Raw genomic sequence first — 27,468 nt, forward strand, 5'->3', positions numbered from 1 at the left:
GTGAAACGCTGGTGTACATGTATTAAATAGAAGAATAAAGGTAGGTTTTACTTCCATAACTGTGTTGTTATTCCTCACAATCAAAAGTCCTTTTTTGCCTTGAGTGTGTGTATTAAAACATTTTAATAAATTAATTAATTAATAAAAAACTTTTCTTTTTTTTGTGCATGTGTGTGCAGTACTGTGCAGTCTTAGGCACATGTAAATAACTGCTATAGTGAAATAATGTCTTCTAAAAATAAGTAAAAAAATATATATAAAGCAGCAAACAGTAATTAAGTTAGGGCCAGGGGTAGCTCAGTGGTTAAGGCATTGGACTACGGTTCGGAAGATCCCAGGTTCAAACCCCACAATCACCAAGTTGCCACTGTTGGGCCCTTGAGAGAGGCCCTTAACCCTCAACTGCTCAGATGTGTTATAAGATAAAAAAAAAAAAAAATGTAAGTCGCTCTGGATAAGAGCGTCTGCCAAATGACTAAATGTAAATTAAGTAATTTTCTAGAATTTCCTTCTGGATCAATAAAGTTTCTATCTGTCTATCCATCTAATTAATTTTTAGATTATTAATAATTAGATTTTTTTTTCCTAAATGCTTAGAAATTAGAAGTTAATTCGAGTTTTTTTGTACTGATTTATAAATAAACTCATGAAATAAACATGTGTAACAAAGTTTGTACGGAAAAATCTGGTTGACTAAGAGTTTTGCACAGTACTGCAGACAAACACACACACACACACAGTATATCATTTACAGCATTTTTATTTTGGCCCTTGGTGATGGACAGTGCAATGTGACTAAATACCAATAAATCACCTTACACTTTTATTTAATTATTTATTTAAGAAAGTGTGTTGCAAGAAAATGTAAGATATTTTATTGCTATTTTATGCACACTGCACTGTGCATCACCAAAGCCAAGATGAAACTGCTATAAATGATAAGCTATGGCCTTCATAGTCAGCAGATCTTGTGCCAACTAAAACCCTGTAGGAGATTTTTTGCCTGATGGGTTAGACAGCTCACTCTCTCTCTCTCTCTCTCTCTCTCTCCACTGGCATCATAAAAACACCAGTTGTACAGTTCAGGAGATGTGCAGAGATCTGTGCTGAGATGGCCAAAAGTTGTTCCTGTGACTTGTGGTAGCACAACAACTTTATGTTGGGTTTAACTTCTAAGGTCATAAGAGAACATATTTTGCTTCTGAGAATTAGTTTACTTAAAGAGCTCGAGACCATAATGCTAGCTGTCATTTGGTTAACTGTAGTAATTTATTAAAGCATCCAGAAGTGTCATAAAAGTCTCACAAGTCTATATGGCATAAATAATAAGCATCAAGATGGAGTTAATTTCTTTTTTTGCTGAACTTGCAGAATGTTCCATGTGTTCGGCCCATGGTCGCCAGGAGCCTCTGTATGAACCCTGTTTTTAGCACAAATCTATTTAAACACATTTAAGCTATAGCAGTTTGAATACAACTGTTCCCTGACACTAAGAGTGATGCGAAAAGAAAGATAAGAGAAGATCCTTCTGAAATGTCAAAATCAGCATGACTGATGTGTGTGCCTCTTGAACAGGTCACAGACATAGGCTTAAGGCAGACTGTAGATTGAGGAATTAACCAGTTCCCCAGCAAGAGTCTTAAGAAAGAATACAAGAAGACAGAACTGACGTAAAACCGTCGGTCAGTTTCTTTATGCCCAGCCAAATGCTGTGGTTAGTTGGGATTCTGATGACACATTTGAGCATCCAGTGTTTAGTCTGCTTAAGCTGAACAGTGAGAGGAGTGACAATAAAGTTCATATGTTTCTTATTTCACTACAGCATCAAAAACAGATCATGATGTGTGTGTTTGTATGTGTGTGTGTGTGTGTGTGTGTGTGTGTGTGTGTCATTGTGATGTGGCATTATATTAGCCACAACTTGAAGTCACAACTTTCTCTGTCCCGCCTGCACACTAATGTCTGAACACACACTTAAATGGAACACTGACGGGAACGCAGATAAGTTTAGTTACAGCTGTGAATGTGTTATCTTTTGCTAAAATCAGACAACACAGTTTGTGTAGTGCATAAGTGATTGATCTGTGGTTATATGAATCAACAAAATACATCACACACTCACAAGACGTCTACACATGCTCACAGACAGTGGGTGAGAATTAGCCAGGTGTGTTTAACCACAACAACTGCGGAGGGCTAGCCCTTTTGTTTTCTTCATGCGTCAATAGAATGAGCTCACTCAGATAAGACCCGGCTCTCCTGCAGTGCCTCGAGCCAGAGAGAGGCACTGAGAAGAAAGAGGGAACGAAGACAGAGAGACGGATAAAAAAATCTGCAGAAGCCTAGAATAAGATTGAACAAACAAAAAGACATTCCAGCAGTATAACTGTACTACATGATCATATTACAACTCTACAAAAGAAAATCCAATAAAAAGAAAATCCATACACTTTTAAAGGTTAGGATTAAAGGACTATAACGCAGACCACAGTGTGACATATGACTAGAGCATGATCAAGAGCTTTGGACCAAAGAAAAATGCTATACCACATTCAGACTGAGGATTTTTTAGGCCACACTTGCAAATGCCATCAAAGAGATGTCTAAAAGTGGGCCAATCTTCTAAATTAAGCATAGAAGCCTAGTTAATGCACATCTTCAGATCAGTCACTCTAGATGAATTTATAGGTCATTAAAGATCAAAAAGGCAATGAATAAGAGTACTCATAATCCCATAAACACACACATTCTGACATTTCGCCTCCCTAAATGCCCTTTAAAAATCTTACTCTAATGATATCAGAAATACAAAAATAAATCTGTTATAGTAGTAGCTGTAGTGTCTTGTGATGTTTTTTGTGGTTGTAAAAAAATGTTTAGTAAATTAAATACGAATAATTGGCTAATATGAATATAATTATCTTGTTGACACCTCAGTTGGAATAGTTATTGTTGTTGGAATAAATACATCCCTTCTGCACTTATTTGCCCCACTTTCACTTTCATCTACTGGGTCTCTGGCTGAAGAAAGCGCACTGACTGGCTCACCATTTTATATGTAATAAAGTATCTATTCAATCATAGATGAGACTGAATTCTTTAACCAACCACAACGCAGACGGCGGTGACCTATAGGAAAAGATGGGAAGGCTAAGCTAATCTTAATGTAGGAGGAAAATCTTCTCTTTCTGTTATTTTCTAGCACATTAATCAGAATCAGGAACTGGTTTTATTAAATCAGTTTACTGGTTAAGAGTTTGATTCCCACCTCGCGTCTGTTTTTGTGGGGTTTGCATGTTCTCCTTGTGCTTGGTAGGTTTACTTCAGGTACTCAGGTTTCCTTCCACATTCCAAATATTAGGTTAACTGGCGTTCCAAAATTGCCTGCTGTGTGTGTGCGTGCACTGTGATGGATTAGCAACCTGTCCAGTGTGTACCCTGCCTTGTTCCCCAAGTCTTCTGGAATAGGCTTAAGGATCCCTCCAACCCTGGACAAGATAAGCGGTATAGAAAATGAATGAATGAAGAAATTTTGTTTGTGTAAATATAGCTAATTTTTTCTCTTGTGTAAGGGCTGGATCGAATAGATTATTGTTTTTTTAGGTTCTATTTCTTTCAGGTTTCAAGTTTTTTTATGACCCAAACTGAAGGGTTCAAGTTTTTTTATGACCTAAAATCTTAAACATCCAAGCAGTTAAAACCTGTCTAGACAGTAAACTGTTAATACATGTTACCAGTTTTTAAATTCAAATTAGTACAAGCATATTGATCTTTAAACAAGTGTTAGTGGTGGGTTTTGGCTGGGTGACAAGTTCACTTGCCTCGCTCAGAACATCGTCAGAACCATTTCACATATGGAGGTATTCTGTTATGGCCTGAATGAATAATTAAACTGCGCTTAATATAATATTATGTATTTACTTAATACCTGGTATTCATAAAGCAGTTTACATAATCACTGCATAGGCTTGATATCTACTGCTCTCCGAGGTTACACACTAAATACTCGAAACATTTGCCCTTTCAGGCCTCGCGGTGTTTGCTCACACAGCAGCATCTGTCTGCACTAATATGTAAAGAGTTGAAGTGTACTAAAACGTAAAAAAACAGTTTTTAGGGAAATAAAACCAGCGCATACTTATCCAAGGGGAACATACAGGTTAGGTGTTTAAACTAAGCTAATTCAAATATTAATCAAATTGTAGAATTTACAATTATTCACTTCTATACTGTAATTTTATAATGCAAAAATGATGCTAAATTAAGGTTAACGCTAAAGTAGTAAAAGCAATGTCGCACAAATTGTAAATGTAATAATGTAATCTTAGCAATCAAACTGGACATCTTATTTGATTGAGTTTCAAGATTTCATCATCTCTAGAAAGTGAACTACATGCACTCAGTGTCCACTTTATTAGACACACCTGTCCATGTATGCAATTAAATAATCAGCAATTAACTTAGAAGCAGCACATTTTGCAGCTTTAGGTCAAGAGCTTCAGTTTGCATTCACATCAAACATCAAAAATGTTATCTGAGTGCCCTTGACCTTGGCATTATTTTTGCTGTTGGAACAGGCAGGCTGGTTTAAGTATTTATGAAACTGCTGATCTCAAGGGATTTTCGCACTTAACACTTTCGAGTCTTTGTGCAGAACAGCATAAAAAAAGTACAACAATCATAGTGCTTCTGTGCTTCTAAAAAATGCCTTGTTCATGAGAGAGGACATTTCAGAACACATTGAACCGTAGCTAAAGACTGGAAAAACTAATTTTTCAATATTTCCCTGTCCAGTTTTGATGTCCAATGCAGCCTCAGGTTAATTGACAGGAATGGAATCTAATATGGTCTGCTGTTCAAGGCTTGTACTTTCTGAGAATAGCTTTCCTATCATGTTAATGCAGTACTAAGTGTAAAGTTCTCTTACAACCCTAAAATATGGTATACAAGAAACATTATCCAGTCCTGTGGCTCATATGTCGCCTTCAAGACACTGAAACCTGTAGCCTTGATACAAAAGGTTACAGAGTGTGGCCAGAGTATCTGAGGGTGAGACTAGGTTAGATCTAACCTCCAACATCCCAGTGGCCACAGTGACATCCTGGGTTGGAATGTCAGGAATGCCTTGCTTGGAGTCTGCTGCTCAACAATGAAGTGTCTCGGTGCGGCCGCAGCATTTAGCGCAGAGCACACACTGAGAGCAAAACATTCCACCACATACTAATAAGGAAGTCCCACATGGACCCTTAATTATTTCAAAAACAGACTCTCACTCCATAACCATTTACTCAATTTTGTGTTGAGACTCACATTGTGCACAAGAGAGATAATATTATATTGAGTGTTTGATAAATGGAGCAAAAGTAGATTAAATAATCGACTTAAACTTTTTAATAAAATGTCTATTAATGATTAATGCAAACCACACTGTGTCAAATCATTAATACCGATTGTAGGAGTTTGTCTTGAATAATATCCAGCATGTGAACACTGCAGGAATACAAACACTACAGTTTTTAAAGGTGAAAGCTGTCAAGGAAAGTGGTAGTAAGGTCACATTTCAGTTTGAAAGAACTTAATAGAATTAATGCTCCATTACTTTATCATCATCCAAATAGAGCGTCTTCACATAGGCACATCAGCCACAGGGCCTGCAGGGTGGACTGTTTCTCCAGCTGGGGAACATTTTGGGTCAGATACAACACGGACAAACATACTGTAAGAGACGGACAGGTGATGACACTTGCCATGCCACAGACATGAGGACATAGGGACAGAGGGGGCTATGAGAACAGCATGCCTCCATTTCAAGCCCCTTTGAAAACACATGACTCTGGCTACTGTTACACGCCCACACACATACACACAGACATGTCTGTATACCTGTGTCCTGTGCTGCATGGAGGACATGTATTCAGGACAAACCCTAATCTGTGACTCTGATCTGCAGACAGCAGACAGAATGTTCCAGAGGTTAAAGGCAAAATGTTGCCTCTTCACTCTGTCTCTATACTACGAGACAAAGATCTGCTGATCGTTATCAACTTAAACACTTTTTTTTTAACCTAAACACTGTCAGTTGGATTCTTTGTGCTCATGCCGTCAAACTGGGGCAAGTCCTGGAAACATTCAGCCTTTAAGGCGCAGCACAATTTACCTTTCAATTGCACCTTTCTGGAAATTTTAAATGAGGGTGCTTCCATATTTTAGTTCATCTTTTAGGTTATCAATGAACATTTTTCCCTACATGTTAATGCCAGTTTTAAATAGTATGAATCATAACGTCAAATTTTAATGGAGTCAAACTGGGACTTTAAATGTAGAATAACAGAACACAGTTACATATGAGAGTAAACACTGGCTTTATTTCTCTATGTAATTCCCTGCTACACTAATGCACTTAGCTTTTCATTAGTGCTTGAATACCATAAAAGAAGAGAAGTTTTCAGTAATAATCAGACTGACTGTTTCACGTCTGAAAAGTTGGACCCCCAGAAACCCCTTTAATGGCCCAAACATATGGAACTTGCTTAGAACAAGGTCAGGACTGTACTGGGAATGTGGCACTAACTCCCAGTTCCTGTAATGTTCATGAATGTCCCACAGACAGATGAATCTCTTTCACAAGTTGGTGACAAGCTATCTGACAATTTTTAAGGACCAGGAACGATTGTAGTGGTCTTCAAGCCCCCTCGGCCAAGATCATCATTCACGGATTCACGGTCTTGTTTAAAATGTTTGCACAACTTAAATGTTTTACTGTGGCTAAGACTCTCATTACCGTACAATGCTTGACATCTGTAAATGTCAATCAGCTTTACTCCTTTAATCACGAGAAATTTCATCACAGGTCTTGGTTTGACTTGAACGGCTCATAATGTAATATTTTATGAAATCTCCTATTCCAGTCTAATTATCATTAAACTTATCTATGTCAGATATTTAACATTTGTTTTTATACTTGCTGCGTTTTTATTACTTCATTTTTGAAAGTTTCACCACACATTTATGTGGCCATCTGAAAAAATAATATTTTTCCTTTTTTTGTTCATATACTGCAAGTTGTGATTATATTATTTCTGTGACTTTTATTACTGTACATGCATTTTATTTTTATTTATCTGTAAAATACCTGTGGGTGCCATAAAAATAAATTGCTATTATATAATTATTATAAAATATTACTTTGGGCACGAACCCTATTAAATTTCGCATTTTGTGAACATTTATCCTTAATAAAATTTAGTGGTCCTTCTCTAGCTTTGAGCTCCACCTTATACCTTATATAAGCATTGGCCATGGGATCAGCTCACCATTTCAAACATAACTGAATCATTTGTAATCAGTACAATTTAAAACAAACATAATATTTAGTCACCATAACGAGACATGCTTTTGAAGCCACAGATAAGCTATACCAAAATGTAATGTGAATCATTAATCAGTCATTAAACTATTTCTCTAGTTTTGTACATGATGCATCATCTGCCTTCTTATGCTATTACAAATGCTTCTTCAGTTAAAGACTGAGTGCTGGTCAGTGATGAGTCAGTGTCCACTTCCCTTTAAACACTTACACACAGCTTGCACCTGTTGGAATGACTGACTTCCAGACACACTCTCTCTCTCTCTCTCTGGTAATTGTAGGAAAGCATTTGGCTCTGTCTTACATGGGGACATATATGGTTGGCCTGGAAAGAGTCACTGACATCAGGCTGGCCTGAATAACAGGAACATACATTCTCTGCATGGCTATCCTGTATTGCACTGCATCACGGGCTGTACATTATTTCACTACAGTGAATAGATGAATTTCTGCGATCTTGAGTTATTGTTGGTTAATACAATTTCAAATAACTGGGAGACTATTAATGATAGGTATCTGTCTTCCCCTGCCTATTCATTCATGTCTATACTACAGTTTTGCAAAACATGGCTAACGGAGTTAGACAAAGTGTCTGCTTTTTCTCAGTACTACTGAACTTGCATCAGTTGCCTCCAGGAACAATATCAGCACTAGAACAAAGGCAGACATTCCTCATGTCTGACATCAGCATGTGTAGGAGAGTGTTGTGTTCTAATAATGAGAATTTAATAAAGGGAAAATAAGTGTCTGCTGTAGACAGAGGAAAGACAGAAATGAGAGATATCCATGACCTCATAATGGACTCTTTCATGGGGTGAAAGAGCAGAGTCAAGGCTTCCTACCGAACAACGGGTTTCATACAGATCACGGAAATGCCTACACTGAACTTGCAAGGGACTTATTCTGGAGCAACTATTGCTCCATACTCCATGCCTGGACAAGCTGATGCAAATACAGCACCAAGCAAACAAAACTACTGTCAATTATAGTGCACCTGAGAAGGACATTCTCAAGCACTTCTTTTCACAGTATTGACAAAGACAGTTTCTTTAATCCCCCAAAAATATATGTTTAAACTAAACTGGTATGCACAGAGGTGACTGCTGTTGAAAGTTCAAGAGAATGTCAGGAGAATTTTAACCAATCTCATTAGACACAAGCAGATTTCTTAGAGCGTGCAGACACAGCTTCATCAGTTTTCTTCATGCAGTGACGAGAACCCGACTGACTTTGTCTCCTCATAATTCCACACCAGGTGGGTCCAGCCTGTGAGAATGGAGGGAAATTTACAGGCTCATTAATCCAAGAAGGCAGGAGACGGGGAGTTGAAAAGGGGGGGAAACACCCATGGGTGAAGGAATGCCCCACAATAGTCTGTAACAGAGGCACCATTCACAAGAATGCTGGAGTTGGAAAATATATGAGTTAAACAGTGGGAGAAAGAGACAAAGTGCTGAGAAAAAGAGAGAGAGGGACTAAAATCTGACAAGGTGACAGAGGCATTTAAAGGCAAACGATGGAGAGAGGGAATGAGTCTGTGGGAGTGGAATGAGGCAGGTGGCAGGGATCCCAGTATGAGCTCAAAGAGACGCTCTTATTGCAGGAGTCTGGAGCTCTAATGTCTCTGTGACTCTCGCCACTAACTCATTTAGCAGAGCCATCTGAGGAATGCAGACCAGTACAGCATTATCCATCAGGCTTCGAATAGTCAAAGATTTTCATATGTAACACAGAAGCGCACAGCATATTAAACAATGCAGTGACGTGTGAAAAATGCATCTATATATATATATATATATATATATATATATATAGGGTGTATTGAGCATGCATGGGTTGTCCTTGCTTTTGTTACCTTTACTGCTCTGTCTATATTGTTTCTAACTTTTTTCTTTATTAGCACATAAATAACTATGAAGTTAATCAATCAATTATATCAATCGGCCTATAATTGTTTTTAATGGCCCTCATATTAGGATCATACAAAGATGTATAGACAATGTAGTTAGAAGAGAATGTTCTAATAAGAGGTTCTTACAAGATTAAATAAATTGAGTAATTGATTTATTTGCTTTTAACATGCAGCACTTTGGACTGACACTTGTTATCTTTAAATGTGCTTATTAATTACTATTACCACAATCATAAGCTCGGGTGCCTGGGACAAGCAATTTACATTTTTGATTATTATTATTATTATTATTATTATTTCTGATTGTTGAGAAAGCTAGTGACTCAGTCAATTGCTGATATGGCAAACACCAGTTTGCTCTTTGTTATTAAATCCTTCTGACCAATAAAGGTCATTCTGCTCACTAATGGGAACAACTGAGACTATTTTAACAAATAATAATGCAACACGGTTGCTTAGAGGTTAGCACTGTCCATCCAGGGTTGGTGGTTTGAATCTCACCTCTGGTCGATCCCGTACAAGTCAACGGCCGACACCCCTCTGAAGCTTTGTTTTGGAGTCTGCTGGATCTCCTATCCATCACTCAAACACAGTGTGTAGAATTAAATAAACCAACCAAAAGCAGCAGCAAACACTAGAGGTCACCCTCAAAGTGTGTAAAGGACAACACTGCCTCTCTAATCCAGGATGTCCTCTAATCCCACATCCCACAGAGTACTACTCAAACAATCCAGCTGAGCATGCATACAGAGTCATGCCCAGTCAGAGTCCAGCTGCGTATGTATGGAAATAAGGCATGGTAGGATCAGAGACATTTTAAAGGTTTTTGAAGCTCCTGAATACCTGGAAGGTAAAGATAACCTTAGTCCAGTGACATGATAACCCAGCTTCAAGTCTCCTTATAAACCCAGACTTAAAAGTCTCAAGACTTTTCACTTTTTCACTCTCCCTCCCTCTCTTACCCCCTGTGTGAACACACATACACATACCATGCCTTTATGTTGGCTACACAGCAAACCTGCGCTACTACTTTAAGAGTAAAATGTTCAAAGAACTTTGGTGAAAAAAGCAGTGAGGACAGAGATCTAGTAAATATGTGTGATGGAGCTGAGGTGTTGAATGCTGGGAGAGAGCTTAAGAGAATGAAAAAAATGAAGCCTAGAGTCCAGCAACCCATCAACATGTTCTCCAGAGGGGATATGGCTCTACCTGGAGCCCTTGAAGAGGAACAGAATATCCAGAATTCGATAATGACTTAGTGACTTGCACCAATTATCAATCAATTCAGTCTAAATTCAGTAAATCAGTTCGGTGACAGAAGCATGATGCACAAGGCCACACCATTAGTAAATATCCTCTGCCAAATGTGTGACTACATCGAATTTAATGACGTAAAAGTTACGAGTCCAGTTGTTAGTCACATAGTCACATAATCCAGGTTCAAGGAGAAAAACTGTAGAATTTTACCCACAAAACAATGCTGGGAAGGATCTTTTTACACAAGTACTAATGTAACACCCTAGTTTAATAATATGTACAGGAAAAAAGCAATTGCAAAAGTTTCAAATGTAAACAAAAATACTGTTCTTGAAAAAGTACAAAAGCTTATATAAACTCAAATAACAGCAAATCTGTAAAAAAAAAAAAAATGTGGGAGGGATGACTAATTGTTCCCATGTTATAAACATCTTTAAAATAGGCTTTTAATAATAAGTCTTTAAAGGACTGCACAGAAACCTAATGCTGCCACCACATGGTCATGTACTGCAACAGCAAAACAGACCCAATAAAAAGTGTTGAAGATTTAATTATTCTATTTTTACCCTTAAAAAATAATGACAAATTAATAATATAGTACACTTTACATTCTGTAGTAAATACACATAAGCATGATTAGCACACATTTAGCCAACAAAAAGGTAAATAAAATCACACTTATTGATAATGTCACACACCAGTAAGATTCTGGTAACATTTCTGTTCTGGTTTTCTAAGATATATGGCTTTAAGACGTTAAACCACAAGCTGAACTAGGTGATTTTTTGGCTGTTCAGAATCTACATTGCACTTATAACAGCGCCTGATGCTCATGCTTATTACAGCCAACAGACCCTTTCTAACAGAGGAGAAATCTCTGTCTCCTCAATTCTTTCAAAAACGGATGTCAGAAATTGTCTCACTAATCCAGACAAAAAAAATTTTGATTCACAAGTGAACTTGACCTTGTGATGCATCCTGTGTCACCCTTTTATTGTACTCATAATACTAATAAAAAAAATGTTTGTGTGTAATTGTCTAATTATGCAATATTCTGTTTTCTTGTGCTTGTTGGGTGCTGGTTATTATAGTCATGGTTTCAACTTGTTTTTACAAACTAATAATAATTTAATCACAAATTTTAATAAATCTCTTTATTATTAGTTAAACATTCCTGCACTGCAAAGATTTTCCTACCTGGACAGGACGGCCATCCTCAGAGCCGATCATGTTCCTCCACTCCAGCAGGGAGCGCTGCAAATGATCCAAACCTGTCTCCCACACCCTCATGTAGCCTCCCATATCTACAGTCACAACCCGTCCAGGGCCCAGTGGGGCAATGAGTACATCAGTGTCAGACACCTGAGAGATCCATGCCGTGTAAGGAGACACAGACATAGTCCTGTAGGATTACAGTACAGCAACATTGGAGGAGAAAAATAAAAATAGAAATCATTAACTTCTGGTAAAGTGAAACAATGTTCAGAGAAATGGAAAATGTTCCACTGTGGATAGTTTGAATGGAAACTTTTTTTAAAGTAAAGACTTAAGTCCCTAGATGAAAAAAAAAAAAAAAACGGGCTTGGATTTGAGTAAGCAAACACTTAAGAGGCTGTGACTGCATAATTATTTTAGTGTTTAATATGTTTCAGTTGGCAATAATTCTTTTAATCCAAACTGATGCCGCAACTTCTCATTTCTTAAGGGAAACCAGATGTTATTGTGTTTTAGAGGGGTCAAATTATTGGTCTGCATCAAACAAAAAACACATTCAAACGACTAAAAACGACTGAGTGGTCAGAAACAAATCATGAATGACCGTGATCAGATATCACTCTTGCACCATAAAAAATGGACAGCAAAATCCAAAGCCATGGTTTATAGTGAAAGTAACAGCATTTCCACAAGCCTCTGGTGGCAGTACTAGGATATGGGGTTGCTTCAGGTGGTCAGGTCTAGGCTTGGCAATGATGTGTAAAAGAGTGATTCTGGGAGCATGGATAATCTTCTTATGCATGGTGGCCAAATCACTTATGATTTGGCCACCACAGACTCTTAACCCTTAACACTTGGGATTTTGTGGAGAAGACTTTATGAAGTAGTTAAACTCTTCTGTCATCATTATAAGCTCTTGGCCAAAAATGAGTGCAACTCTGGACAGAAATAAATGTTGTGACATTGCACAAGATTGCTAAAGCAATACTATGGGAAATGGTTGCCATAAAATCTGAGACTTTTGTGTAACTTTTTTAAATCATAAAAAATTAATAAATGTAGGGGCCAGGCAGCGTATTATCACGTACAAAGGTTAAAAAAGACTTATACAGTATAGCAAAAACTGTTTAACACCTTACACTATATACAAATATAGGTAAATAACCAGTCAGGGCCAGTCATGTTTCATCTCTATTAATATTAATTAACTATTAATAACAGAATTATTTTTATTTGTTTAGAGTTGCATATAATATTGTTGGATGTCTGCAAGTTATTTAATGTTCTGACTAATGCTATAACACCAACAGTACAAACAACTGCTTTTTCACCAAAAAAAAAAAAAAAAGGTTTGTCATTGCTAAGTAAGAGGAATGTGCAAAATTCCATGTCCTAAAGCCTTTCTTGTGTAAGAAAACTTTTAATCTTTGCATTTCTTGGATGCATCTTATTAAAGCACCTGCACCCAAGAAGGCTTCCAGAAGTAATAAATAATTAAGTAATTTTTCTTTGTTTAATTGAAACATTTAAAAATCCATTTATTATTAGGGTTAGATTATGTGATGCATGTCAGGCATATCCGGTAAAAGTGCACTGGTATAAACATTTGATTTAAATCGAACAGTGGGGTTCAATATTAGCGACATACATGTTGTATATTAATCAAATAAACAACAGAAAAATGGGATTAGTTAAAAATGCATCTCCTTATGTCAATGTAAATAAATATTCTCACATGCTTATCAAAAATCGGTCTAAGACCTTATGCCAAAAGTTATTTTCTTAAGTAGACTATTGTTCTCTTGATTTTGCCTCATGCTTTTTTGGGGAAAAAGGTACATTTTGCTTTTATTTACCCCATTCAACAACTATGGCCTTGCTCTTAACAACCACCTCAGCTAAACAGAAGGGGGCGCTGCAGCTTTATGTGAATTCTGTTTTCCATGCACTGAAATACAGTGTCCTGATTAGGAAGGCAGTGTGTTTGTGTTTACCTTGGCACTGAAATATACTTGACTTTCTTGGTGTTCAGATCCGTGACCTCCAGGTAAGCAGAAGTCAAAGGTGGGGTTATATCTGTAACGAATTTACATTATACAATATAACATACTTAAATATTTAAGTTTAATATAAGGATTGATCAATCTTTTCATGTCTACCTTTAGGATAGATTTCATCTAGAGGCACTTGTGTAGGAGGAAGAGCTCGCACCACCTGATTAGCTTCAACCAGACTGATGCAGTTGACTCGTTTCGCAGGTCCCGTGCGGCGACTCGACCCAAAAAACATATCGGGCCCTCTGCCTTCTGTGAGGGGTGATTTTCTTGGAAAGCTGTACACCTCATTTGGAGACTGAGTAAAAGAGTGCAACAGTGAAAGATTTCTGAATCACTCATGTCTTCAACACCGATGCAGTGTGTCATAGTTCAGGCTACAGGGCTGGTGATTGGCATGTTGTGACAATTACTCACCAGCAAGTCTGGAAAGCCTACGATGATGTTAGCGTAGGTGTTGCTATCACAGACGAGACGGTTAGGTGAGACGATCTTCTGTCCTAGGGCAGTACTGAGGTTCTCATTGGGCAGCTGCTCACTGGACACATCATGTGGGGCGCTAGGTTCTATTCCTGAGCCATGACACAGAAGACGAATTAGATCATAAACAGTGTGTGTAAGATAGCAAGGCCATGACCATTACTCTAATACTGCTTGATGTAAAAGCCTTGAAAGTGTTAGAGGTCTTTCTTGGTTTGCTAGCATTGATGGATGACATTTGAACATTTCACTCCACCTGGCCATAAGTTATTGTGTCTCATGACATCCTGTCACACTCATCTTGAGTAAGAGGTCATATTTCAAAGCAAAACCCAAGTTCTGTCCTGCACTGTACATTTACCCAATGTACCAAACTACTTTGATGTCACTTACATCCATCTTGATTGCACCAGTATATGAGGGGGTGGTGTGATGAAATTACATCATCTTACTGAGCATATGGAAGGTATCATCAGTGTTTCTGGACCGCTTCACTCCCAACATGTTTAGCTTTTTTTTTTTTTTTACCATTTTACCAAAATGTTTATTTTCTCTATGACATTTTTATAACAATATTTCTCCAAATTTAATAACATTGCTTATCTGTTAATTATAAGCGGTGGATTAGATCAGTGAATAAGTTTATCCACTATTATAATAACAATACATGTTAGAAGGTGTGCATTAATTTAGCATCATATACATATACAGAGGAAATCAACATTAGAGAACAACTTACAATTTCCTAAATTTTAAGGTCACTGCTTAGTCCTATTAGAAATCAAAATTAACAGGATTAAAAATGCATTTTATACAAGTTTCATGAGTTATATATATTTTGAAGCACTAAACAAAATTAGAGAACTCTTTTAAATACCTCCCAGTTATTGATGTTAATTTTGTACCTGATATTAATTTCTTTAATTATCTGACAAACCGCATTTAACTGGTAGCCTAAATTTCTAGTTTTTACAAAAGTTTTTTTTTAAGTGACTGAAACTCTTCATGAGCACTTTTTCCAGATGAAGATCAAAGCGATGACCCTTCAGCCATAGCAAGAGAACTTGGTCGTTCCAAATCTGTGATTTCTAGAATATTGCATCTTAACAACATCACAAACTCATTCAAGTCCCCTAACTCTCATCAGACAGGTCATCAGGTAAAACAAAGAGGAGAGGACAGAATAATGCAGAGAATCTCAATAGGCAATCGGTTCAACTCTGCAACAGCATGGATCTGTCATACAGTGATACGTCATACAGTGTCTTAACGTTTAGAGAATTTGTACTGAATTTGTACCACTCTGCTGTGGCAAAACCTTTCATTAGCAGAAAAAATCTAAAGGCTAAACTAACCTTTGCTCAGGAGCATGTTGTGTGGACAACTGTGGATAACCGGTCCAAAGTAAAATTTATTTGGATACGATGGGAAGCATTATGTTCGTTGTCAAACTGGGGAAAGACTGAATTCAAAATGTGTAAATGAAGTCAATAAAGGGTGGAGAGGGAAGCATCATAGGTTGGAAAAAGTTTTCAGCAGGAGTTGGGCCTCTTATACAGCTACATGGCAGAGTGAATACAAATGTTTATCAGACTTTTCTTTGCGGTTTATCAGTCTTTTCTTTGCTGTTCCTTCTTTGTGTTCATCACGCAATCAGCCAGCAATGTTAATGCCCCCTGTCACACAGCAAAACAGATAAAGCAGTTCCTTAAAGCTAAAAAAAAAACATTAAAATAATGAAATGGCGAGCCCAGAGTCCTGATCTAAACCCAACAGAAACCTCCGGAAAATCCAAAAGTTATGGCCAAGAAACCTACAGTCACAGAACAGTGGGTAGGAAACCTACTTCAGTCACAGCAACTCTGAAAGAGACTAGAAGAAGAGTGGACCAAAATCACACCAGAGCAGTGTGAGAGACTAGTGATGTCCTGTGGCCACAGATGTGCTGAAGTCATTAGTCATTCAAAGTAAGAGTACTTCCTACTAATCGTTGACTGTTGTAACCTCCAGAAACTTTAGTTGTAATCTTTCTCTGTGCTACAGTCATTGCTGTTCTCTAATTCTGATCACAAAACAAAGTTTTTTGTTGAAGTGCCTTGGTTGATTTGTAAAATACTGTTCTGTTAGCATGGTATAACCACTACAAAAATAAGGATTACATTATTTCTAAAAAGTAATAATAATAGTAATAATAATAATAATAATAATAATAATAAGTGTTGTTCTCTAATTTTAATCTCCACTGTGGGTAAAATTGTATCTTTTAAAAAGGCACTGCTGTTGACCTTTTAACTATGTTGTAGATATGTTGATCGACATAATTCATAAATCCGGCTTTTGTGTCTGTGGTTTTTTTAAGCCATATAAAGTGATAAATTTAAGAGATGACGATCATCTGAAAGGTGGCTTTTCATTCGCGAGTTGACCATCAAGATATTTCTCTTCCACAAACTAAATTCCAGCAGGAGATAAACAACAGTTATGCAATTTATTTCGTCTGCTATTTCAAGATTTTAAAAATAGACGGAGCTTATTTTTAATCAAATGAGCCATAAAGCCTTCAAACGATCGCCGTTATTAATCAGACAAACAAAGTTAAAGAATTTCCCAGACCGGTTCCATAATAATAAAGCAATGGAATAAGTGTCTTCCTATTTGGAAAGTGAGAGATGAATGTGTGAGTCGCCTTTAAGTGCGAGGAATGTATCTGAATTTGTGATCTGTAAACATGGAAGGACTTCAAAACCTTAAGAAAACAAACACAAACAAGAAGTAAATCTCAAACCCATTCAATGACTGCATTTTAGCATCTTGTGTAGTAGTCAGGATTTAGATGTAGATTTTTTTTCAGAAGTCCTATTCACGCTCCGGTGAAATTGAGTCACACCAAGCAGATGTGGAATGTCTATTCACTGAGAATGCCCTCTCCAAAAACCTTGACTATGATCATAGTGCACAAATTTACTTTTAGTTAGGGAATTAGATTTTGCAATTAATAATGTGTGAAGGATAAAGAAAAATTCACTAGGGCACGAGAGCACAGTGGAGCACAGTTGTGCTGTTTTTGCATTAAATATCAAGTTGGGTGTAACCTGTCATAAGAAACGTGTTAAAGTACTTGGATTACTTTTTTGAATAATCTAACGCATTACAGTTACAGTCCGTCATTTAAGTACTCAGTTCCTTAGTTAGTTTTTCTAAGTTAGGCCTTTATTTGTCACATATACATTACAGCACAGTAAAATTCCTTCTTCGCATATGCCAGCGTAACTGGGGTCAGAGTGCACGGTCAGCCATGATACAGCACCCCTGTAGCAGATAGGGTTAACAACAGTGCTCAAGGGCCCAACAGTGGCAACCTGGTGGAGCTGGGGATTGAACTGCCGATCTTCCGGTTGGTAACTCAGTGCCTTAAACCTCTAGGCCACCACTGCCACAACCCCCCCCCACCCCCCCCCCCCCCCCCCAGATTTTTATTTGGTAACACACTGTATATGAGATTTTTTTAAGTGAAATAGATGCACACAAAATATAAAAAGACATAATTATTGATTTGTATTAACTTTAAACACAGTATGATGTACATATGGCAATTTTGACAATTGTTTTCTTGCCACAAAACTGCTTTGCTAATAGTTATGATGAAAATATACTTGTCTTGAAAGTCAAAATCATGCCAGCATAATAACTGTTTTCTAAAATGAGCTAATGAAATTTCTACTAGAACTCAGTAGTAATGAGTCAAAATGAGCAAGATATTTATTGATAAATTCCTAGACTGGATCTCTAAATTTTGACCACTGAAAAAATTGGAAGTCACACCAGCCTGATAAATTACTCCAATATCATCCTAGAAAGGTAATTTTTTAAAAGCATCTCATGGGATACACAGATGTTAGGAAATGTTAAAACCATTTATCTGTATATCAACACAACTGTTGTACCTGTGCTGGTACCAAAGCCACTGCTGACTCCATCTTCAGTGATGCTATGAAGCTGACAGACACCTGAGTCCTCGACTCCCATTTGCATTGGCTTGGTCAAGAGGAACTTTCTGTAAACCCATTAGCAGCAGATTCAAGTAATACCATGTTCATTATTCATAAAGAGTGAGTAATCACTTTCTGTCTATTTCAAACTAGATGAAAGGAGGCACCTGTCAGTTTTGCTTTCAACTAACAGCCAGCGGTCTTCTGCCACCAAGAATACAGCCTTAACATTGATAGGGAGGGAGATGGTGTGGACTTGGCCCTCCAGCACATCCAAAACATCCAGCTGCTTCCTGCCAATGCAAGGCATAGAGAATGTTATTACATTAGAAGAAGAAGACGCGAGGCCTTGAAGTGTAGAACGTCGAACCAGAGAGAGAAGCTCACCCATCAGCTTTGTAGAACAAGAGCCAGTTCTTATGGGCAAACTCCCGGCACATTTTGAATGCTGACTGTAACAACATATGATTTTGAGACATTGGTGGTTATAAATATTACTACCTGATATAGTTTGCTATATCGTGTGCAGTATAAAAATCTTTAATACAGCCTTTTGGATGAAAAAGGACAGCAGACAAAAAAGTAGTCACATGTATCCTTTTAGTCCCAATATTAAGCTGATGCTTCCAATCACCTTAATATCTGTTGCATTCATGTCAGGCCAGAAATATTACTCCACTTTTCTAAGAGTTTGAGGTGATTTTTTGTTGGAATGTGGAAATGTCAAGGTTGTGTTCATAGACTAGAAAAAGGCAACACCTAGTGATCTGCTTATTAAATGCATGTAAATGTAATGTATTAAACTAAAATCAAGCAGGTGCATGACCTACTGATTTTATACACTAATAATTTTTGTCTGCTCTATAGTTTATATTCACCGTGTCTATTGCAGTCACCTTGTCTACAGTACATGTTCCCTATTTTCAAACATTCTTTACTATGAATCAACCAGTAAAAAGAACCTGGCATGCACCAGGAACTAACCTGAGAGTCTTTCGTATTCCACCAGTTGGAAGATTTGCGCATGGGCTCCTCCTCTTTACCTGGAGACAGGATGAGTCTCCTCACTGCACCGGTCACCAGGTCCACATGCAGCACTGTGTTACTCTACAGACAGCAGAGAAGCACTTGCAATAAACAGTAACTCACCATTAACTTTCTACTCATTTGACAGCTCCTAATTATAAATGCCCTTTGGGGTCTTTGAAGCCTGAGCAGTATCAAGAGTCTAGCAGCTGAAGATGAAACATAGTCACTTGGCTAACCCAGGCCTTTTTCAGGATGAACTGCTTAATCTTCAATTGACTTTTATGGAAAAGCAGCTCAGATTTATCCCTCACATTTGAGGCCTAATGGGTTCCTTATGGGCTGCTTGACATGCAGTTCACACTGTCTGTGCTATAAATAGGAAGGTTACATCACGCCTGGATAGATGGTGAAATTGGCTAAGACAAGATGTCAGGATTTTGGGCCTCACGGCTTCATTCACGCAGTATTTTTCTTCTACTGGGAGAACGATGACCTCTGGATAACCCCCTTTCTGGTGTATTTTGTGTAATTTTGAAGTAGTCCTGCTCTTTTTCTCTTTTACACATGGACACTTTAACTCTGAAATGTACTTTTAAAACTTTTTATCCTCTACTGGTTTCTTTTTATTGCGCACTTTGCGCAATATAGCTCTAAGGCTATATTCAGTAAGTGAAGTATTATTAGATGCTCAGAGCGACCTGAGTGCTATCGTCTTATATTCAGGAAAAAGCCGTTAGGAAAACTGTTACAAATCTTCTGAGCATTTTTAAACCAAATCTATACGACTTATATTACAACCCTTCTATTAAACAACTTCTAAATGTTATTTGTAAAGCATAGACATTATAGACTTTAATATATTGCCTGGCCAAAAAAAGTCAGCATTCCAGGAAGGTCAGATGACTCATTTGCGTCAAAGCAAGGAAAATATTAAAATAACTGGAATTAGGTTAAGAGCCAAGTAGTGTTGTGCATTATATTAATAAAAATCACGTTATGAATCTGTGTAATTATTTGATGGCAAACGGTTGCGACTTATCACAGGTAATATTTGCATATTAAAGAATTAATGTAGATTTTGTCAATAATGTAAATACCTAAATATTTTCAGGTGATATATAAATATTGTCAAATCTCCTCTTGGTGAGATAAAAAATTTGTCTATTTTTTTATGTTAGCCTAGAAAAATATATTTGAATACAAAATGGTATATATAATAGTTAAATATCAGAAAAAGATTGCAGTGTAATTGTGCTGCCCTGGAACCACTCAACGAATTCTTAATTCCCGCAAAAATAGTGGTAAACCGTGCCTATAAACAAAGAAATTATTAATGACAGTGGTCGGAAATCACTTAAATGCATCAAACATTGATGGATGTTTTTCTTTGCTGATGGCACAGCTACAGTATATTTCAGGACTCAATAGTGGAAGAGTGGTTCTGGGACCATGAGGAATTACTTTTACATAAGAATTTGCCATGACATTGCACAGTATAATCAAAACTATTTGTGGTCAAATATTGTTGTTGGTCCTTTAGATGCTTCCATTGAGGGCTCACCACAGCGGACCAACCGATCCACACAACTTGGCACAGGTTTCACGCTGGATGCCCTTCCTGACACAACCCCTCATTTTATCCAGGCTTGGGATCAGCACTGCATCTAATGCCAGGGGTCTAGGCATTAGGTGGTAATCAAACCTGGGCCTTCCGCAAGTTAGGCGAGAACCTACTACTAAGCCACCAATGCCCAGCCTGACAGTTTTTTATATTTTGTATTGTTTCCCAAATAAATATATGGACTTAAACTATTAAACTTTCCCTTCAAACCTATAATTATCCTATACACACTGGTCATCTGTTGGCTCAGAGAAAGATAGCATCCACATTATTAGAAAATTTGACTCCCCATATTCTGAATTGACTGGTGAAACAACATGCAGTTAATAATGGATTGCGCAACACCAGCAGGTGGGATTAACGATGTAACAATATAATTGTTTTGTCTGTGTTTTTTGCATTTGTTTTTGCAAGACTCATAAAAACCCACCTGCTCCTCATGAAGCACCACCTGGCCTTTAAGCGGGCTGCCCAGCGCAGCCACAGTGATGAAAGGCTGCCACACTCCGCTGATGGTGCGAGGAAAAACATCATACAGCTCAATGCACTGTAGAGTGTCTGCCCGCTCATGCATGATGAACAGTGACACAGGGTTACACATCGCCACATAAATCACATCTGCAAAAAAATAAAAAAATAAATAAATAAATTGTTTCCAATATTTCAAGATTGAGCCATTTTGGATGAACTTAGACGGAGTAAAGCCACTGGATATACAGCATCTTGAAAGTGCTAAAAACGTCTCAAAAAATTGTCTCAATAATCATGAAGTATTTATAGTTAAACAGTATGTCTGTGATTTTTAAATTTAGCTCTGAACTAACTGTTATTAAAGCCATTATATTTATTATAGAGTTCTTAATGTTAACCTGTTTGACTATGACTTTGATTTGAGTGGTTTGGGTTTAATCTGAAGCTTAATAACTCAAAAACAAATAGAACTATATATAATGTGACATCATTAATAATTAATATTTTTCACTGTTTTTGGGGTTAGGTTTGTGGCACACTGCATCATCAATTTCATGAGTCTGCATGGATTGTTACTTTTCCTCTGTTCTACTGTTCCAGATAGTGCAACTACACCTTTGCAGTCACTGCTTGTAGTTGTTCTTTCTGTTACAAACTTTAACTTGGTAATGTAATGTAACTTGTATTTTTTAATAATGGTATAATTTACATTGCTAATATTTGTGAATAAAACACATAAAATACGATCAATAAATCCAGCTTCTTATCTTGCCGCCTACTGGATGAGTGAAGGAATGTTTTCAAGATTCTAAACCATTTATTCACCTTGACTTCCCACTGTACTACGAGCCTATCTACAACCCTACCCTGTTTAACACAGCCAAACTAAATCCTGTTCCACTGTAATACAAACAATCTATCAACAGTCTCTACTTTTATTCCAGGAAAGTGTTCTCAGGTTCTCTGGCCTACCGTTATCGGTGGTGATGTCACAGACAATGTTGACTTCATTCATGGGGAGCTGCCAGTGTGCGTACTCCTCTGTGAAGCTCATGGCTCTGGCCTCGTGTCTCTCCAGTGGATAACCCTGTACTCTCAAAAAGACTGGGCCCTGGAGAGCACCATGCATCTCTGTCACATTAACTGCACAACCTTACATTACACTGGAAGACCTTTGAAATTAGCAGTGATGTCCGATACCTTGATTTCTATATGATGGGACTCAGTAGGACACAGCAGGTTTCGCCGTGTCCCTCCACCCTGGTTAATACTCCAGTATCCAGCCATCTTACAGTCTGGTAGTGGCAACCTTGAAAAGGGAGAATATTGATTTATCTTACCCGTACCGAAATCCTGAAATCCAGCCCCATAGTTCACTCAATCCTGATTTAGTCACAACAATCACCTATTCATCAACTACTGTAGCAGAAGAAGGATACAAATAAAACAGCATGCTTATGAAAGAACTTCAAATTACCTAACAGCACAATTGCTTTAGTTTTAATGAGTGTTTTTTTACGTTTCTCTGTGAGTGCAGTGAGATATAGCACACATCAAGCTGTTTTTGAATTCCTGTTCTGCTAATTCAATCTGCCCACAACTGTTCAGCTGTTCACCAGGAGGGACTACACTGCCATGCTTGATCATCCAAGTAAAAATACTCTTCCCAGCACAAATTATGTCTTCTATTAATTATAATACTGAACTTAACAGATATTCATTAAGTATGAGAGTCAAAAGAAAATGTCTGCACTCTATATAACTTAGCTATAGAATTTATTTTAGTTGTCTTTTAGAAAATACAATCACGTTTTTTTTTTACATAATCTCCTTGCCGTCCAATACACTTTGTCCATCTGTCAACAAGCTTGCACTTTTCTTCATTAAAAAAATCTTTTAGGCTGAGCTATGAGGCACAAATGCACCATTAATCTTCATCCTTGTAGGGCTGCTTTCATGGAACCAATCAGGTGCAGTAAGATCAGGTCCAGAGGGAGAATGCTTTTGCAGAGTTTTGACAGTGTGGGCAGAAGTGTGCGGACGTGCACTGTGATACAAGATCACGACACCCTTGGACAGCAGTTATCTGTGTTTAATCTGAAGTATAGGCTTCAGCTCTTTAATACGCAACTCACTGTAACAAGCACTGTTGATTGTTGAACCTTTTCCTAGCAATGTTCCAATACTGGCCCTTGAAAATCCTAGAAAACTTTAAGCATTAAATTTCTAGCTCAATTTTTTGGGCGGTTTAGGACTTCTATACACTAATCTATACACTGCCATTTACTCTCAGGCTTGTGGTGATGAAGCTTCACCTTCCTTAGAGTATCAACTCAATTTTTTTTTTTTTAAGATATCCAAACACATTCTCCATACTGTGCATAAAGTCTTTGATAAATAATGCCACCGGGTGCGCCCTTAGACCACAAAAAACAAATCACTGTGAAATCACAAATGCGGCATCCATTTTCACTCGTACCGCAGTTACAAATGAACTGATCTTGCACAGCAGTGACTGGGGAGACAGTAGCCTTGAACAAAAGCGCTGATAAGACCAGTATAATATAACTACAGCACAGATTTGTTATTTTTGACTCACATTCCTATTTCTTTTAGCCTTTTATTTTGACTCACACTATCTATTTTTTTTAAGTTAAGTTGAGATTTAATCCAATCCAAAAGAAAATACTTGTTTCTTCATGGTTTTAAAAGAAGAATGATCAAAATGAATTATTTGACTTTGAAGAACTTCAACATTACAAATTCGGAAATAAGACAAACATGAGACGAGAAGAAACAAATATTTTCCTTTATTAAATTAAAGAATATGTACACTAAGGAACAAAGGACAATTGGGCACGTCAGTGTTATTGCAAATGATTTCACTTCAATTCAGAGGTAGAAAAAATACCAACAAATTGCATGACAGTAAATTACAAATAAATACAACTAATTTAAGTCTTCACAATGGATACACCTGCTAAACTGCTACAGCTTACATACTATGTAACGATTGCACTCATTATCACAGGGACTTGTAAGTCAACGTACTGGACTCTAAACTACAGTTGGAATCACATAACACTAGAATTCACTATGATTCCTGTGTAAAAATGGAGCAAGTATTTCAAGTATGAGGTTAGTTAAGAAAAGCTGCATAGTAGCTCCTTGGTAATGGTGTCAGTGAACCTTTAATAACATGTTAGAGAGAATCCAGGGTTCTTACTCCTTGGCCAGATGAACACTGGTTGGTTTGGCTCCGATGGGAATGCCATGCTTGTGCAGAGCAGCAATCAGAACCTCCCTCATGTCCTTGTTGTAGGAGTCAAAGTCAAACACATTCCTCACTACGTTAGCCAGGCCTTCATCTGGAAATTTCTATCAGAGATGAATATAAAGAGCTTACTTAATTAACGTTTTTTTAGTGATTTATTTTGAACAAGTCACATTGCTGTCTGGATGAACACGTTTATAATACCACGTTTATAAAATAAACCTACTTGTGAAACCATTCTTTCCCCAACACACAATATGTACAGTATGTTTGTGTGTAATCAATGCTTGATACAACTATGAGGAGTTCAAAGTCAATAAAATGTTGTTGAGAATAGTGTGGCAGGTGCCTAATGAGGAAGGCTTGGTGAGAGAGCTAAGGACACTGCTTTCAATACCACCCCTGCTGACTTTGATACTGATTTATGTCCCTCTATGTTACCATGACGACACACTCACATTGCCCACACAGGAGTGACTGGGCAAATGTACCATTAAACTTAAAATAGGCATTTTCACTCAAGGCAGGCATGTTAGCCATACCTGACTGAGACAAAAAGGTTTTTTGTGAAGGACATCCCAAAAATCATCATCAATCAATTCTGACTCAAAATGAAGGTTTTGAGCTGGGGGTGATTACAGAAAGTCAAAAACAGGAAATAAATCAAAGAACGTTTAATGTCTAGCTATAGATTTTGTATGCTCTGAGATGTGTCCAGCTATAGATTTTGCATGCTCTCCAATTGTGCTGAGCATATTGCACAGACACCACATAAGCATTTTTCTGTTTCTTCATTATCAAGTCTGCACTGGATCAATAAGTGAAGAACCTCTTATTGTGGATTTCACACGTATTGCTCTGGGGTTACGTGACCTACACTGAGGAATCATCGATACTGAAATCACATCTAAGGTTACAAGCCAACAGAAAAAATAGTTCATTGGTCCACGTGTCAGTTTATGTGCCATTATGATATACAGGCCGGTTTTTATACAGAACATACATGAAACAATACATACATTTATATTATTGCTGTTATATTATCAGAATTCATACTAAAAAATGGCATAAACTGCTAAGGAAGTTTAATAATAGACAGCCCATTGTCAGTATTGAGAAGAAGCTGTATAGCTAGGAGAAGGTGTGTATTCCAGCCTGGCAGTACAATACTGTTTTGTACCTGTAGGTGTTTGACAATGTTGACCACCTCCCGAGTGGAGTACGGGTAAGTGATTGTTCCCTGATCTGCCATGGCACGCAGCTCTCCAAATGCTGCCACGAGTTTCTGGAGAACTGCATCAGGAACATCAGGTCCATACTGCTTTAGCATAGCCAGCTCTGCCTTAGGCTTTGGATTGTCCACTGCATGACAACTAAAGATGTCACCTAACACAAATATTAATATCCATATTAGATACATCATATTCGATGGAAAGTTGGTGAAGTTGACTATTTTAAAACTTAATTCGGCCCCTCACTTTTTCATCACAAAATGATTCCTTCCAAAACATTGCACTCACACTGGATACTAGTGACTAGTTGGCACCTCCCTAAACTACTGTAACTGACAGGCATTTACTTTTTTCTGGGCCATTACCATAAAATGTTTCTTCCATTTGGAAAGCCATTTTCCCAAAGCAGTCTGAAATGAAGGAGAACCTTACCAAATATCACAAAATGCCACTTTTAATAGATATGTTGATGCAAAATCCGTGTTGTGTGTTACCACAAGCTAGGTATTTGAAAGGCACAGACTTATGAACAGATAATGGTGAAGACATAATTGACAAAATACTTATGAAAGTCTAAAGTAAAAATACAAAAAGGTTTCTTGTAGCCATCTTCATGAGGAAGTTACATGGATTGTTTTTATTCCACGTTTTAAAAATACTCGGAAATAAATTTGTACATGGCCACTATTTATATATATATATATATAGTTAATGAAATTATCACAGATCAGGAGTTTGATTAACTCTGTTTAACAGAAACTTGGATTAAACAGGACGAGTATGTAGCTCTAAATGAAGCTAGTCCTCCTGGATACAGCTACATACACCAGCCTCGGTTAACTGGTAGAGGAGGAGGCGTCGCAGTTATTCACAATGATAATTTGACTATTGTACAAAAACACGGACACAAATTTAATTCATTTGAAATTCTTTATAGTAACATAAGTGTATTTAACTATATTAAGTCAGCTCAGTCGATCCCGCTAATTGTCATTTACAGACCTCCAGGGCCGTACTCGGAATTTCTTAGTGAATTTGCAGATTTCCTTTCAAATCTAGTCGTTTCTGTAGACAAAGTGTTAATTGCTGGAGATTTTAATATTCATTTTGAAAACCCAGAAGACCCTCTGAGAACTGCATTTATGTCTATACTGGACTCGGTAGGAGTAAATCAGTGTGTAGTAGGACCCACTCATAAAGCAGGTCACACTTTAGATTTAATAATATTATTTGGATTAAGTATAAGAAATTTATTCACAATACCACTATCTGAAGTTATCTCAGATCACTATCCTGTCTCAATTCAAGTGTGTCACAATAATAATGTACACACAGCGCCGCGCTACCGTATGAAACGTACATTCACATCAACTACCAAACAGAGTTTTATCAGTAATCTCCCAGAGTTCCCAACTTCGATTAGATCACCGTCTGACCCCACAGAACTCGATCAGGCGACTGAATATTTAGAGTCGACATTTCGCTATACCTTAGATAATGTAGCTCCAGTCAAAAGAAAAATTATTAGAGATAAGAAACTTGCTCCCTGGTATAACGATCACACGCGC

The 27,468-nt window shown here is 37.4% G+C and overlaps 1 protein-coding gene across 1 annotated transcript in view; it reads right to left on the reverse strand.

The window, feature by feature from the left end:
* The window catches only part of vwa8 (von Willebrand factor A domain containing 8), a 71,482-nt gene that overhangs the window by 14,220 nt on the left and 29,794 nt on the right, over window positions 1-27,468 (reverse strand). The window contains exons 25-37 of the mRNA XM_053496510.1: window positions 25,849-26,054; window positions 24,621-24,772; window positions 22,595-22,703; window positions 22,367-22,505; window positions 21,354-21,541; window positions 19,258-19,380; window positions 18,661-18,725; window positions 18,441-18,566; window positions 18,229-18,338; window positions 14,222-14,376; window positions 13,910-14,102; window positions 13,745-13,826; window positions 11,733-11,937 (exon numbers count right to left, since the gene is read on the reverse strand). Of these exons, the coding sequence (XP_053352485.1) occupies window positions 11,733-11,937; window positions 13,745-13,826; window positions 13,910-14,102; window positions 14,222-14,376; window positions 18,229-18,338; window positions 18,441-18,566; window positions 18,661-18,725; window positions 19,258-19,380; window positions 21,354-21,541; window positions 22,367-22,505; window positions 22,595-22,703; window positions 24,621-24,772; window positions 25,849-26,054 (1,853 nt within the window). The remainder of the gene's footprint in view (window positions 1-11,732; window positions 11,938-13,744; window positions 13,827-13,909; window positions 14,103-14,221; window positions 14,377-18,228; window positions 18,339-18,440; window positions 18,567-18,660; window positions 18,726-19,257; window positions 19,381-21,353; window positions 21,542-22,366; window positions 22,506-22,594; window positions 22,704-24,620; window positions 24,773-25,848; window positions 26,055-27,468) is intronic.

Source organism: Clarias gariepinus, chromosome 5 (assembly GCF_024256425.1).
Source record: "Clarias gariepinus isolate MV-2021 ecotype Netherlands chromosome 5, CGAR_prim_01v2, whole genome shotgun sequence".
Classification (NCBI taxonomy): domain Eukaryota; kingdom Metazoa; phylum Chordata; class Actinopteri; order Siluriformes; family Clariidae; genus Clarias; species Clarias gariepinus.